Below are 16,476 nucleotides of genomic sequence, written 5' to 3' on the forward strand. Positions count from 1 at the left end.
AAACCTGATGTTGAACACTTCCTCAACCATTTCTCGGACATGCATTTACAAATGTTGTTCAGACTTGGCACACAGATAATGGACGATGGCTTGCAGATCACTTGAAAGAGATCAGATCCAAGATGGCCGACTGGCGGCCATTTTGTAACTTAAACATGTCTCCAACAATTTCTCAGACATATATGGACCAATTTTGTTCAAACCTGGCACAAAGACAGTACATGAGAGTATACATATGCAGAAGATTTTGTTTTGTCATCAGACCAAAGATGGCCGACTGACAGTCTTTAACTCTGTGCAGGAAAATTACGAAAACCAAGGTGGGTGCTATGACGTTTTATGTCTTTTTCTTCTTGTTGAAGCAAGATTTATTTGTTTTATCAAATTTTAATAAATTGATAATCCCTCTGTCCTCAGCCTCTCTCCACTCTCCAACCATCCCTACCTTACTGATATCCCTCCTAACACAATCCTCCCATCTCAGCCATCTCAACTGAAGAAATTGGAAAAAATTAAACACCTTTGAGGTGCTCCATGGCTAGTTTTCTGGAAATTTGTAATATTGGCCTCGACCGTTATTCTATCAACTTTCATGCCACGGTGTAGGCATCAACCATGAACGCCACCCCGAGAATCCTGCTTTAGATGGGCCAGCGTCGGATTAGAAGGTCAGGGTCACCTTTTAATATGCGTCATAATTTGGAATCGGCAAAATGAGCTACAGGGCAACCGGGCATGTTTCATTATCCAATGTTATACCTTGGGTAGGAAATCGATTTTCCATTTGGCATCTTCTTGTACAGATATATGTACGTGCCCCAGTTGTAAACAAGGGCACGGATGCATATAATGTGTATAATCAGTCGAATTATCGGGTAGAAGAAGCAAACAAGGCTACATGGCAATTAGCACACGTTTGATTTCAAAGGAATGGTATAGGGTCGATAAGAAAACTAGAACAATGCGACTGTGTCGCCAATATGCCTCCGCATAGTCCCACAACGGGTAGGTGCCCTCGTTCACTGTCCTTAAAATAAACAAGTTTGATTTTAATCCCTTCATCTGTTTTCAAGTATCACATTTTCACCAGCCATGACAGGTTTCACATCGATTGGTGAAGCGGTTTCAGAGAAGGGAATTTTTTTTAAATATTGGCTTTCAAGCTAATATGGCTGCCATAGCACATGACATATGACCTTAAAAAATGTACACTCTACATATGTATTGGTGGGGGATCACCTTTGTGAAGTTTCGTGTTGATCGGATAAGTTTCGTTTTTCTATCCAAGGTGGCTGCCAAACCACGTGACCTACGACATCATCATTTTCAAACTATATGCAACAGTGCTGTTATATGGTATTTGTAAAATTTCACATCGATAGGGTGAGCGGTTTCAGAGATATAATTGTTTCATATTTTCCTTCAATCCAATATGGCTGCCACACCGTGTGACCAATGACGTTTTCATGATCAACTTTTAATCGCCATGCCTCGTCAATGACACACGTAAAGTTTCGAGTCAATCGATTTGGTGGTTTGGGAGAAGATGTTTTGCGTTTTGGGTTAAATCCAATATGGCTGCCAAACCACGTGACCTATGATGTCATAAATTTAATATTTCAATACAAATGGGTCATAAATCATGTGCATGCAATTTCTGATTTTTAGGATAAGGAATTTGATGAAAACATTTTTGGCTGGTATACCACTTCACCTATCATGTCATCATCATCATGCTTTTTCCCCCCCATTGGGAGTACTTGACAATGTGCCAAGTTTCAAATTTTTCCATTCAGCGGTTTCCGAGAAATAATTTTTTAATTAATCGGATGAATTAAACTCAATCGGACATGTGGTTGCTGAGAAAAACGAGGTTTAGCCCGGACGGACGGACAACCCGAAAACATAATGCCTCCGGTCACCTTCGGTGTCCGGAATAAATTATATGCGGACTAAGTTGATCAGAAATTAAAAGGCTGCACGTTACAATGTTCTGGAATAATAAGAACGGCACGAAGACGCTCAGGGCCTGGCTGTTGCCATGGCGACGGGGTCCTGTTAAAGGGGTGTCCATGTTGGCGCCGGGCCGCGGAGCGCACAACATGTATGCGAAGGGCCGCGGTGCTGTGGTGCCGTCGGATGCTCAGGCTCGGGAAAAGTAAGAGGTTTTGTTTCCTGAGGAAATTGTGTTCGGGATTAAGTGTTTATCGGGGTTTCGAAAGATAGTTTACATCCCGAATAACCAAGTCGTCGCAAAGGCGGCGAAACGCGCAATTAAATGTCTAGCCGAGCCACGTCAAGACTCGAGTGCTGTTCTTATCGACCAGGTTCTGGACGTTCCAACAGTGCGAAGTAAACGTCTAGATGTGACGGTGTTTATTAGGATCGCCATGTTGGCTCGTGGGTGTTGAAGGGACCTGGTTTTTCTTGACCACTCGATGGCGAGGCCTAGTCGCGGCCTAAACTGGCACCATATTTTCCTTTGTCGGGTTGCCTGTGTAGCGCTGAGCGCTCTCAAATCGAAGCCTCTCGCTTTGCCCTGCGTCTTGTGACTCGTATGGCATCTGCAGGTACATTTCGGACACGCGCCCCTTAACCTGTCATCTACTCACGGTCGCTTTGCTATTGGTAGTTCTATTGAAGACCCTCTGTTCGGTGCCCGGAAACATGCATTTTGATTTTGCAAATATTGATTTGGAAAACTCCGATAACATCTTTCATTGCCGAATATTTTGTGATTCTTTGGAACAATCCACGTGAATGTCTACTCATTTATTTATTTATTAAATTATTTATTTGTTTATTTGTTTATTTGTTTGCAGTTGTTTTCTGGGGTCGTCCCTCTGTGCCATGCAATCATAATTTGGCAAAAATTGAGTTGCTCCAGCCATATATACTGATTATCAAGTCGTGTTGATATAATAGTAACAATAGGGAGAATTGCTTTGCCATACTGTCCCCTACCTATAGCCTGGTGTTGGCTTAGCGGTTAGGGTGCCGGCTTGGGATCCTGGGATCCTGGGTTCGAATCCCGGTCGATCGCTGAATTAACGCCAGGGGGGTTGACTCAGCCTGTCATCCTTCCGAGATCGGCAAATCGAGTACCAGTTCACTGGTAATTCCTTGTGTGTTTCAAGAGGCGACTAACAGGGTCGGGGCAGGAAGGGCATCCGGCCATAAATTGCTTCGAGTACCAGTTCACTGGTAATTCCTTGTGTGTTTCAAGAGGCGACTAACAGGGTCGGGGCAGGAAGGGCATCCGGCCATAAATTCCAAATACATTGCTTCAAAAATGGGACCACGGTGCCCAAAAAAGACCAACCCCTGCTCTGTGGGGAAAAATGGCCTCTAAAGGCTATTCATACGTGTCCCCTACCGGTCCCAATGAATGTTCTTCCAAGAAAAAAGGGCAAAACTCGGTGAAAAAATTGAAACTCCATGAAACTCAAAATTGTTCTGCAAATTATCGTAACTAGGGCATTGCCCGTACTATATCTATATCTAAAATTATATCCCCCCCCTCTATTTACATGAAATGGTTTGGTCCAAAGCGAACGGCTTGTGAGTACAGTGACAATCCCCCCCCTCTATTTACATGCAATGGTTTGGTCCAAAGCGAACGGCTTCCGGAGTTTGGTAAAGAAATCGCCATCGCGTGCACAAACGCGCAGGAAAGCGAATGAATCGCAAATTCGTTTTTATTAGTTGTAAAACATAGTTTAACGCCAACATAGTTTGCAAACGTGAAATAAATGAATACGCTCTCAAATGTGCCATCCGAGGCAGAGTGTGCCCGCCACGTTCGGCACACGCGATCGTTTGCTGCTCTCTGATTGGTTGAATCGTTTTTTGGACATAGCTCGGTAAGTAATTGTCCGATTAATATGAAACCTTGAAAAGGCACATCCTCGGGTCCCCAGCAATATACCTGGCAAGTTAAAAGTATATCGGACCCGTGGTTGCCGAGAAACAGCGGTCACAGACAAACAAACGTACAGACAGACAGACAGAGATTACTGGAATTATAGATAGACTAGGGCATGCCCGTACTATATATATGCCCGTACTATATATCTATCTAAAATTATATCCCCCCCCCTCTATTTACATGAAATGGTTTGGTCCATTCGCAACGCCAAAGCGAACGGCGAACGGCTTGCGAGTACAGTGACAATCCCCCCCCTCTATTTACATGAAATGGTTTCGTCCATTCGCAACGACCACAGAACCCCCCCCCTCTATTTACATGGAATGGTTTGGTCCATTCGCAACGCCGGCACACGCGATCGTTCGCTGCTCTCTGATTGGTTGAATCGTTTTTTGGACATAGCTCGGTAAGTAATTGTCCGATTAATATGAAACCTTGAAAAGGCACATCCTCGGGTCCCCAGCAATATACCTGGCAAGTTAAAAGTATATCGGACCCGTGGTTGTCGAGAAACAGCGGTCACAGACAAACAAACGTACAGACGTACAGACGTACAGACAGAGATTACTGGAATTATAGATAGATAAAGCCATGTACCAAGTTTCAGTGGAATATGTTAAAGGGTATGGGGCAAAAGTGCAGAAAACCACAGGTGGGACGGACGGACGGACATAGCAAACCTATAGTTAGTTCCCTCTGTGTCGTGGATTAATAATAATAATAATAATCATACGAGTTATTTTACGACTGACTTCAACACAAGAGGCCATTCGACCCATCAAGCCTGTGTAATGGTTGCCAACCTATTGTTTGTCTATACTCTAGCCCTTTTAAATGATGAGCGTCAAGCAATGAAGCAGCACGCACCATGCAAAAGATCTTTACCTTGACTCAGACGCAGTTCAAACCACCGACCTCCCAGACTCAGAGCGGACGCTCTAACCATGATTCCACCGTGTGTGGTCAATGTTGAAGAGTACAGATTTTGTACATGATCACCTTGCTATCCACCAGATTAACTGTCACCCTGGTGTTTCACAGGCAGGGTGATTCATCAATGTGTGTGTCATCCCTCAGATGGACGTTAAACCGGGTGTTCCCGTCTGCCAGCATTACTTGGTGGATGTTAAAGATCCCACGGTGTCCTTTGTGAAGATTAGGCGAGCTATCTCCGGCATCAGGAACAAATTCCAAATTCCTGCCCTGTTCAGCAGATGGCGTTGCATCAGCGGCACTCAGCCAATGATGCAACCCCGCAGCCGTGTGCTGCATGCGAAAGACAGATCCACCAACTCCATTATAAATTTATTTAGTTATTTTTATTTTCAGCAGAGAACTAAATGGTTTAATTTGTGTTGGTGTGCTTGTTACCTCCACCACCAAAGGTAGATGGAGGTTATGTTTTCACCCCTGTCTGTCTGTCTTTGTGAATAAGATATCTCAAAATGTTGTGGACAGATTCGGACGAAATTTGGCAGAGATGTAGCGTATGTCACAAGGACGAAATTATTAGAGTTTGTTGAAGATCCGGATTGGGCTACTATAATTTTTTAAGTGATTCTTCACCATTGAGAGATCTGGCCAAAATCAATACATAGCAGGATATCTCAAAAAGTTGTGGACGGATTTGGACGAAACTTGGTGGACCGGTTGTGTGTGTGACTAGACAACAACAACAACAACAACATGATGCATTTTAAGGCCATTTTCCCTGCTAGAACGGGGGTTAGCCTTGCGGTCCCCATGACAATCTTCTCCATCTTGCCCTATTTTCTGCATCTCTCCTTGTTAACCCCCTTGCCCGCATTTCTTCTTCCACCATCTTTAGCCAAGTCTTTCTTGGTCTTCCCCGTTCTCTACTTCCTTCTACATTCATTTCCATCACTCTTCTCAACCAGTCACTTTCATCCTTCCTCAACACATGACCAAACCATCTCAACCTGTTCCTCTTCACAACATCAATCACAGGCTCTATTCCCATCATTTTTCGCAATTCTTCATTTGTCTTCCTCTCAACGATACTCCGCACATCCATCGAACCATTCGCATTTCCACCCTTTCCAACCTTCGTTGCTGCTCTACGTTCATTACCCATGTCTCGCTCCCATAAATCATAACACTTCTCACACATGCAGCATACACCTTTCCCTTCAGCTTCAATGACACTCCCCTCCTCGTCAGCACGCCACTCAGTTCCCGAAACTTCTTCCATGCACATCTCACTCGAGCAACCGTTGCCGAGTCTGATCCACCTTCTCCATTCAGCATGTCTCTGAGGTAGCAAAATGTTTTCACACCTTCCAGCTTCACGACGTCTCCAAGATCCAACTCAACATTTCCTTCATCTGCAGCTCCCTCTGTCTGTGCACACCTTACATTTGAATGTAGCTGCCACACTGGTTAATGACCCTCTCAGACCACTACATTTTTGATGAACCCACTCAGCGCACAACGCACATTGTACATTGAATGGAGTTCACTCCGACACCCTTCCTGCACACAGCACAGGGCCACTTCCCAGTTCTTTCCATCTCACCACATGCTTTACCACTTGCCATCACCTTCGTCTTTCCGATATTCACCTTCAGACCTTTTGTCTCCATACATTCCTTCCACTTGTTCATCTTTTCCTTCAGTCCATCCATACGTTCCGCAATCAACACCAGATCATCTGCATACAACAACTCCCACGGTAAACCCTCCTTTACGTTCTGAGCCAGCACCTCCATCACAGCTACAAATAGTAGTGGACTTAGTACCGACCCCTGATGCACTCCCACATTCACCTCAAACTCACCACTGTTCCCGTCCTTCGTCCTTACAGCTGTGCGCGCTCTTTTGTACATTGCCATCACGACTCTGATCACCCATTCCTCCACTCCTAATTTCCTCATTGCCCATGTCAATACTTTGCGTGGAACCCTATCGAATGCTTTCTCCAGATCAACAAACCCAAGAAACAACTTCTGCCTCTTCTCCATGTACTTCTCCTGCAACTGCCTCACAATAAAAAGCGCGTCTGTCGTTCCTCTTCCTGGCATAAATCCAAACTGCATTTCGTCGATCTTCACTTTCTTCCTTATCCTCCTCTCCAACACCCTTTCCAATACCTTCATTCCATGCTCCAATAACTTTATCGCTCGGTACGAGCCACACTCTAGAGGGTCACCTTTCCCCTTGTATAGATGGACGAGGGTACTCAGATCCCAATCCACTGGAATGTGGCCTTCTTTCACCGCCAGATTGTGTTCACTGTGTGACTAAGACAAATCGATTTTATTTTGGTGAAGATCTGAATATGGATTCGGTTATGAGGATTATTTAATTTTTTTAGTGATTCTTCACCATTGACAGATCGGGTGAAAAGTGATATTTAACATAATATTAAAAAAGTCATGGACGAGTTAGGACTAAACTTGGGGGATGAGTTGGTTAGGTGACGAGAACAAGCCGATTAGATTTTGGTTCAGGTCTGGATCCAGATCCGGCCTATAAATGGGATACAAAAATGTAACCTTTTCAGCCTGGCGGAGGTTTGTGCTCTACCGAGTGCTGTTCTAGTTTGCCTGATGTTCTAATTTTTGTTTCTTCTTCTTTTTGTAGGTTGGCTCTCTATGTCTATGAATATTTGCTGCACGTTGGTGCTCAGAAAGCAGCGCAGACTTTCCTATCGGAGGTAACACCACTTGATATGTGCATTTGTGACTTGCGTGTTGAATCAACAACAACAAACAACAGGCATTTTAAGGCCATTTTCCCTGCAAGAGTGGGGGTTAGCCTTGCGGTCCCCATGACAATGTTCTCCATTTTGCCCTATTTTCTGCATCTCCCCTTGTTATAACCCCCTTGCCCGCATTTCTTCTTCGACCATCTTTAGCCAAGTCTTTCTCGGTCTTCCCCATCCTCTCCTTCGTTCTACATTCATTCCCATCACTCTTTTCAACCAGTCACTTTCATCCTTCCTCAACACATGACCAAACCATCTCAACCTGTTTCTCTTCACAGCATCCATCACAGGCTCCATTCCCATCATCTTTCGCAATTCATCATTTGTCTTCCTCTCTCTCAACGATACTCCACACATCCACCGAACCATTCGCATTTCCACCCTTTCCATCCTTCGTTGCTGCTCTACGTTCATTACCCATGTCTCGCTCCCATAAATCATAACACTTCTCACACATGCAGCATACATCTTTCCCTTCAGCTTCAATGACACTCCCCTCCTCGTCAGCACGCCACTCAGTTCCCGAAACTTCTTCCATGCACACCTCACTCGAGCAACCGTTGCCGAGTCTGATCCACCTTCTCCATTCAGCATGTCTCCAAGGTAACAAAATGTTTTCACACCTTCCAGCTTCACGCCATCTCCAAGATCCAACTCAACATTTCCTCCATCTGCAGCTCCCTCTGTGCACACCTTACACTTGAATGTAGCTGCCACACTGGTTAATGACCCTCTCAAACCACTACATTTTTGATGAACCCACTCAGCGCACATTGTACATTGAATGGAATTCACTCCGACACCCTTCCTGCACACAGCACACGGCCACTTCCCAGTTCTTTCCACCTCACCACATGCTTTACCACTTGCCATCACCTTCGTTTTTTCCGATATTCACCTTCAGACCTTTTGTCTCCATACATTCCTTCCACTTGTTCATCTTCTCCTTCAGTCCATCCATACTTCCTGCAATCAACTCCAGATCATCTGCATACAACAACTCCCACGGTAGACCCTCCTTTACGTTCTGAGCCAGCACCTCCATCACAGCTACAAATAGTAGTGGACTTAGTACCGACCCTTGATGCACTCCCACCTTCACCTCAAACTCACCACTGTTCCCGTCCTTCGTCCTTACAGCTGTGCGCGCTCTTTTGTACATTGCCATCACGACTCTGATCAACCATTCCTCCACTCCTAACTTCCTCAATGCCCATGTCACTACTTTTTTTTCTTTTTTTTTTCTTTTTTTTTTCTATACTGAATCGAGGCTCGTGAAATAGCTGACAACCGCGAGGGAAAGACAGCACAGGGGTCCACGAGGGAAAGACAAAGACAGCACATGGGGACCACGAGGGAAAGACAAAGACAGCACAGGGGACCACGAGGGAAAGACAAAGGCAGCACAGGGGGACCACGAGGGAAAGACAAAGACAGCACAGGGGGACCACGAGGGAAAGACAAAGACAGCACAGGGGGACCACGAGGGAAAGACAAAGGCAGCACAGGGGGACCACGAGGGAAAGACAAAGACAGTACAGGGGGACCATGAGGGAAAGACAAAGACAGCACATGGGGACCACGAGGGAAAGACAAAACAGCACATGGGGACCACGAGGGAAAGACAAAGACAGCACAGGGGGACCACGAGGGAAAGACAAAGACAGCACATGGGGACCACGAGGGAAAGACAAAGACAGCACATGGAACTTCACGTGGAACCCTATCGAATGCTTTCTCCAGATCAACAAACCCAAGAAACAACTTCTTCCTCTTCTCCATATACTTCTCCTGCAACTGCCTCACAATAAAAAGCGCGTCTGTCGTTCCTCTTCCTGGCATAAATCCAAACTGCATTTCGTCAATCTTCACTTTCTTCCTTATCCTCCTCTCCAACACCCTTTCCAATACCTTCATTCCATGCTCCAATAATTTTATCGCTCGATAGGAGCCACAGTCCAGAGGGTCACCTTTCCCCTTGTATAGAGGGACGAGGGTACTCAGTTCCCAATCCACTGGAATGCGGCCTTCTTTCACCACCAGATTGCAGATCTCTGTCATTCTCTTCACACCCCAATTTCCCGCTGCCTTCAACATATCTCCCACAACTCCCATCGACCCTCCCGCTTTTCTACTCTTCATTGCTTTTATCGCTTCCTCAACTTCCTTCTCGGTTATCTTCTCTGCCGGTCCTAAAACTGGGTTACTCTCTATGTTGCCATCCCATTCTTTCTCTGCATTCAACAGTATTTCCATATATCTCTTCCATCTTCCTTTAATTCCATCTGGGTCCACAACGATTTGTCCCACTTCATCCTTCAAGCAACTCACCCCCATCACATGACACCTCTCTTTCGCTATCTGCTTTGCAATCCTGAATACTGCTTTCTGACCCTCTTCCGAATCCAAGCGCTCTCCGAACATTTTCCTACATGCCTCCTGTGCCTTTGCTACCTCTTTCTTTGCAGCCTTCTTGGCTGCCTTATAACTTTCATGCTCTGCATTTTCTGCCCCCATACCCTTCGCCTTCTGCCACTCCTTGAACTTCATTCTCTTCTCGTCAATGTTCTTTCCAACTTCATCATCCCACCACCATGTTTCCGAGTGCCTCGGTGGTCCTTTTGTCCATCCACATACCTCACCAACGGCTCCCAACAGACTATCTTTCATTGACATCCAACCACTTTCAAGCTCAACCACATCATCCTCCACCATACTCAGCCTCTCTTTTAATGCCTCCCTCACTGTCACCTCTTTCAACCTCCACACCTTCATTCTCGGTTGGTACTTCACCCGCCGAGCTCTCCTCGCACCTTTCACCCTTATGTCGCAGACAACCAAGTGGTGCTGTGAAACAGCCTCCTCCCCCGGGACCACCTTTGTGTCCCGGAGGTGCCCCCTATCTCGCCTACGCACCAGCAGGTAGTCAACGGTTGTCGTCGTCCCACCTGACGTGTATGTAACAAGCTTATTATCCTCTTTCTGGAACTGAGTATTTCAAATCAACAAATCAGCTCCATCAGCAAACTCCAAAATCCTTTCACCTTCTTCATTTCTCACACCATATCCGTAACCCCCATGAACTCCCTCAAAACCGTCCATACTCCTTCCCACATGTCCATTTAGGTCTCCTCCTACCACAACAACTTCCTCATCTTTCACGTTTTCCATCAGCTTCTCTTTTGCACACCAGAACTTGTCCTTCTCTTCATCGCTCCGACCAACCTGCGGAGCATATCCCGAGATGATGTTCACCAAGAGCTTTCCAATCATCATTTTCACCATCATCAACCTTTCACTCAATCTAGTCACACTCACCACACTGTCTACAAACTCCTCAGAAAACAGGACACCAACACCATTCACGCCCTCTGGGCACCCTTGCCACACAAACTTGTATTTCTGTCCCTGCCTGCCCTTCACCATTCTCACACCACTTCCCTTCCATCTCGTCTCCTGCACACAACATATGTCCACTCTTCTTCTGACTAATACTTCCACCACTTCTCCTGATCTCACTGTCATTGTCCCTACATTCCATGTCCCAAATCTCAGAAACCGATCTCCACGTCAGGCATCAGACGTTGCGTCGCCATAAATGGAATGATTTCCACCCTTGCTTCGATCCGGTTCCCCACCTTGAGCTTTGACGAGAGGGAGTGGGGTCCCCCACGGGGTACTTCGGGCTGTACCCTGCCCATATGTAGTGTTGTGTTTGTGTTGAATCGGTGGTTATTTTTCAATTTGGAGTGTGCTTTGTCGTTTGCGTGTATGTTATGTACAGTATTTGATGTTTATTTGTTTGTTTTTGTTTTTTTTCTCCTGATGCAGATTCGATGGGAGAAAAACATTACCTTAGGAGAACCCCCGGGATTTCTCCATTCCTGGTGGTGGTAAGCAAATGCCGAGCTTTTTCCCATGTTTGCTTGCAAGCATTTTGTTTTGTTGCATCTCATTGTTCCAACAACGGTCGTCTTCCTTGTGCAGTTGACAACATGGTGGTTGCTAGTGGTTCAATTTGGTTGCACCCAAATTTAACTCTGCTCTGGGCTTATTTGTTGTTCCTGGAAGTTGTCACCAATATGCATTTTCATCATGTCATCTTGCAGGTTTTATTTATTTATTTGCTTATTACTTGCAAAATTGAAGATTTTTCAAGTATATTGGTCGGTTGTGTTTGTGGTTCTGTCTGTCTGTTTGTCTGTTTGTCTGTTTGTCACCAGCCTACAGGTCACAATTTTCAACCGATCTTCACGAAACGTCACCAAATGGTAGAGTTGGTCAAAAGCAAGAAGCCTGTTGTTTTTGGGGTCAATAGGTCAAAAGGTCAACATAGGCCAAAGGTCACCAACTTTGGCCAAATTTCTAAAATCCTCAATTTTCATCCAATTGACTTGAAATTTGAAGAGGACTTGCATATCTGGTCACTGAATTCAACGACCAAGTATTCTTGAGGTCAACATCGGCCAAATGGTCAACATAGGCCAAATTTCTAAAATCCTCAATTTTCATCCAATTGACTTGAAATTTGAAGAGGACTTGCATATCTGGCCACTGAATTCAACCACCAAGTATTCTAAAGGTCAACATAGGCCAAAAGGTCAACATAGGCCAAATTTCTAAAATCCTAAATTTTCATCCAATTGACTTGAAATTTGAAGAGGACTTGCATATCTGGCCACTGAATTCAACCACCAAGTATTCTAAAGGTCAACATAGGCCAAAACGTCAACATCGGCCAAATTTCTAAAATCCTCAATTTTCATCCAATTGACTTGAAATTTGAAGAGGACTTGCATATCTGCTCATTGAATTCAACCACATATTATATTTTCGGTAAACACAGGCTAAAAGGTCAAGATAGGCCAAATTTCTAAAATCACCAATTTTCATTTGATTGACTTGAACTTCTAAGATGATTTATATATATGGTCACTAAATTCAACCACCATCTATTTTTGAGGTCAACATAGGCCAAAAGGTCAACATCGGCCAAATTTTTAATATCCTCAATTTTCATCCGATTGACTTGAAAATTGAACAGCATTTGCACATTGAGTCACTAAATAGGGAAACTATGCTTGCGGTCAAAAGGTCAAAGGTCAACTCAAGGTCAACCTTCCAAAATCATCATTTTTCATCTGAAACATCGTCATTTTTCATCCTGTTGACCCGAGCTTTGATCAAGATTGTAAATTTTAATCTTCATGAAAAGGACAATTTGCTGTATCAATGGAAAACTTTTGGGGGGGGGGGGGGGGGATTTTGCAAGTATCATGCTCCACATGATGTCTTCTTGTTTATTTATTTATTTGTCTTGTCAGTTCAGTGTAGATATTTAATTGTGCTGTTTCACTGAGGAGTGTTATTGCATGTACTGGCTAGCTCAAGGTGGCTGGTTTAGGGTTAACAGCCCTGACCCTAACCTGGCTATCAGCACTTATGTTAACCCTCGTGTTCCTGAGAAATTATGACAAGGTGGCTGGCTTAAGATTTTATTTTATTTTATTATTATTATACCTCTGCTGATGAAGTCGCCTGAGGCATGTTTTTGGGTTGTCCTTCAGTCTATCTGTCCATCCGTGCATCTGTGATATGGTTTCGTTTCCACGATAACTTTAGAATTGCCTAAGGGATTTAAATCAAACTTGTCCAAGTATGTACATGATGATGTAAAAATGTGGATGGAGGCACATGGGTCGACGTCGTTGCGACGTCGAAGAGTGCTGTTCTAGTTTTGTTGAAAATCGCTCTAAACATGACTGCGAGCCCCTAAATGTGAAGGGCTGTAGAGAACAAGTAAACGAAAAAACATGTTTTAGGGCTGCCTACTTTTTTCTTTTTTCTTTTTTAGTTTTAAACCTTTTATTTATTTACTTAAATTTTGATAGATGAAAATGTACCAGAAAAGAGGACCGTTGGCCAAATTTCAGCTCTCTAGGAAGTATAGAACCTAGAAAACGAACGGCTCAAATATTTGAAACGGGACAAACAAACAAAGTTCAGATGAAGTTAAATAAAAGTGTGTAAAAAGAATAAGTGGAACAACTGGCAAAACCTTCACCTCGTTCTGAAACAAGGAAACCTCTTCACAGGACCACTGTGAAGGAGGAGGTAACTCGGCGAGGTGGAAAAAAAAAAAATCCTGCCCCCATTGGGTGTTTTGTCGGAGACACCATCTCAGTACTGGATTGCCATTGGCTCCCAAAAGGAACTCATCTGCCTTCTGTCAGGTGTTGTTTTTAGTTCTGGGCAGGTGTCCGTCCCTTCCCCACTAGCAAAGGCAGTGAGGGGTTTTGAGTTTGAGCCACTGTCGTGCCATTAAATAACATCAAGTGGGTTGACTCAGCCTGTCGTCCTTCCAAGGTCGACAAAATGAGTACCAGATTAATGAAAACGGGGCGCTGCATCAGCAGCAGATCCATGCTCCCAGAAATGATGCAACCAGCAGTCGCAGGGCTCCATACAAAATTAATGAATATAAAAAGCTCATGCTTCTGTTCCACTCAGCGATGGTTGGAGACCTTCGATCTCCATATACGAGGCTCTCACTGAAAAAACAATAATAACAGGCGGCAGATTGTTTTTGTTGCAATCTTCAGGTTGTATGTACCTTGGTGTGTGCAGGAGGCCAAGTGATGCGAAGGGCATAGAAATAGCCTCCTACTTCCAATTGGAAAGGAAATGGTGGTTGTTTTCTCAAACGTTAATGGACACGAGCGTATTGCATGACATAATGTGTTCCTGAACACTGATACTTTTTATGCTTCTTCCAGGTTGGCAGCTTTGATTTGGTCTTGAATTCGGTCAATGAGCCAACTTTGATGCCATACTGGCCATGACTCATTTATAGAGCTGCCTCTCCTTTCGCAAGCATCCTGATGGCACCATAGCAACCAGGATTGATGGAAGTTGTTTTAATTGAAATCTAAATTAATTATACAATGCCTTCACAAACATTTGTATACAAATGTAACATGATTTGCTTTCTATTTTTTTTTTTTTCTGCCATGAATTCTCACTCGAATATCTTGCTTCGTCTCCACCAGGAAATTCTCGCGAATGAGAATGTGTTTCCGCGGGTTTTCCTGGTTTCCGAATGAATATGATGTGCGCTTTAGTGTATACATTATTCAGGGTTTTGCACAAATGATTCCCAATATATACAAGTTTGCATGAATAACTCTGTTTTAATGCAAAATAGCATCGCCATGCATCTTGGGGAAGCAGCAGAAAGTTTTGATAAATCGTAAGATAATGTCGGGAAATGTACTGGCAGCACACACAGACAGGCGTAACAGGTGACCTTTTGTATGGTCTTATCCACATTCTGAACTAGAACGACACTCGGTAGAGCGTAAACCTCCTCCGCACTGAACAGTTTATGTTTTGTATCCCACTGATCGGCCAGATCTGGATTCGGACCTGAACCAAAATCTAATCTGCTTGTTCTCGTCACCAAACCAACTTGTCCACCAAGTTTAGTCATAACTCGTCCATAACTTTTTGAATATCGTGTTTATCGTCGCTTTTTGCCCGATTTCTCAATGGTGAAGAATCACTTAAAGATTAAAATAATTCTCGTATCCAAATCCATATTGAGATCTTCACCAAAATTGAATCGAATCGTCCTTGTCACACACACAACCTCTCCACCAAGTTTCATCCAAATCCGTCCACAACTTTTTGAGATATCCTGCTATGTATAGTTTTTGGCCCTATCTCCCAATGGTGAAGAATCAATCACTTACAAAATTCTACTAGCCGGATTCTAATCCGGATCTTCACCAAAATTGAATCGATTCTTCCTTGTTACACACACACAATCTGTCCAACAAGTTTCGTCCAAATCAATCCATAACTTTTTGAGATATCCTGCTAGGTATCGTTTTTGGTCCTATCTCCCAATGGTGAAGAATCACTTACAAAATAAAATAATTCTCATATCCGAATCCATATTCAGAACTTCTGTTGGTCCGATTGACAGGAAATTTTCACCATAGGTACAACACCTGTATGATGTTTTAATGATAATTATGACGTCATAGGTCACGTGGTTCGGCCGCCATCTTGGAAAAACCGAAAAACTTTGCGCCTCTATATCTCCGAAAGTGCTGAATAGAAAAAATGGAGACATGGCTCATTGTAAAGAACTCTTCATGGGGAATAAAATATGTTAATGATGATGTCATAGGTGCCTCCATTATGACGTCATAATTCGACAAGTACAAAACTTCATCCTATCAAGATGAAATCTCTTGAGCGTCATGTAGGCATAAATTGATGGAGAAAAAAAAAATGATGACATCATTGGTCACGTGGTTCGGCCGCCATTTTTGTTTTAACACAAAAGCCTTTTAAAAAACCACTGAAAATACATCCTGGTGAGGGTGTAGGGTGAGGAAGGGTGAGGGTGAGGTTAGGCTAAGGAAAATACATCCTGGTGAGGGTTTGCAATCACTGATTGCTCTTTTTCCTGTTACTTTTGTAATGAGAAGCGGCTTTGGAAAAATGCCATGAAAAACGCCTTGAAAGAACACGGAAGCGACAAGAAAGGTCGTGTTATTTAACCCTTGTGGGGTATGTAGGCCACAGTAGATCCTCGATTGGGTGCTGCATTCGGTGACGAGATAAGCATAGACTGATGTCCGGATTCCTCCAAATTTATTTCAGTTCAATGTTAAATAGCATTAGCGACTGTTTAAAAAAGGTAATCATATGTGTTTGTGGTTTATAATATTTTTACTTCTGGTAGGGGTGCTCCCACGAAAACAGCACAATACGCTATTTATAAACGTTAACGTGCCATTTGTTGAAAGAG

The 16,476-nt window shown here is 43.8% G+C and overlaps 1 protein-coding gene across 4 annotated transcripts in view; it reads left to right on the forward strand.

The window, feature by feature from the left end:
* The first annotated feature begins 2,047 nt into the window (after positions 1 to 2,047).
* The window catches only part of LOC137411203 (single-stranded DNA-binding protein 2-like), a 104,223-nt gene continuing 89,794 nt past the window's right edge, over positions 2,048 to 16,476 (forward strand). For 3 of the 4 annotated variants that reach the window (XM_078769679.1, XM_068096611.2, XM_078769690.1), the window contains exons 1-3: positions 2,048 to 2,158; positions 7,532 to 7,604; positions 11,487 to 11,548. In XM_078769679.1, coding sequence (XP_078625805.1) covers positions 2,073 to 2,158; positions 7,532 to 7,604; positions 11,487 to 11,548 — 221 coding nt within the window. In that variant the 5' untranslated portion in view covers positions 2,048 to 2,072. The remainder of the gene's footprint in view (positions 2,159 to 7,531; positions 7,605 to 11,486; positions 11,549 to 16,476) is intronic. The other variant, XM_078769694.1, reaches the window with a different exon arrangement.

This window comes from Myxine glutinosa, chromosome 1, assembly GCF_964187855.1.
Source record: "Myxine glutinosa chromosome 1, kmMyxGlut1.1, whole genome shotgun sequence".
Lineage (NCBI taxonomy): Eukaryota > Metazoa > Chordata > Myxini > Myxiniformes > Myxinidae > Myxine > Myxine glutinosa.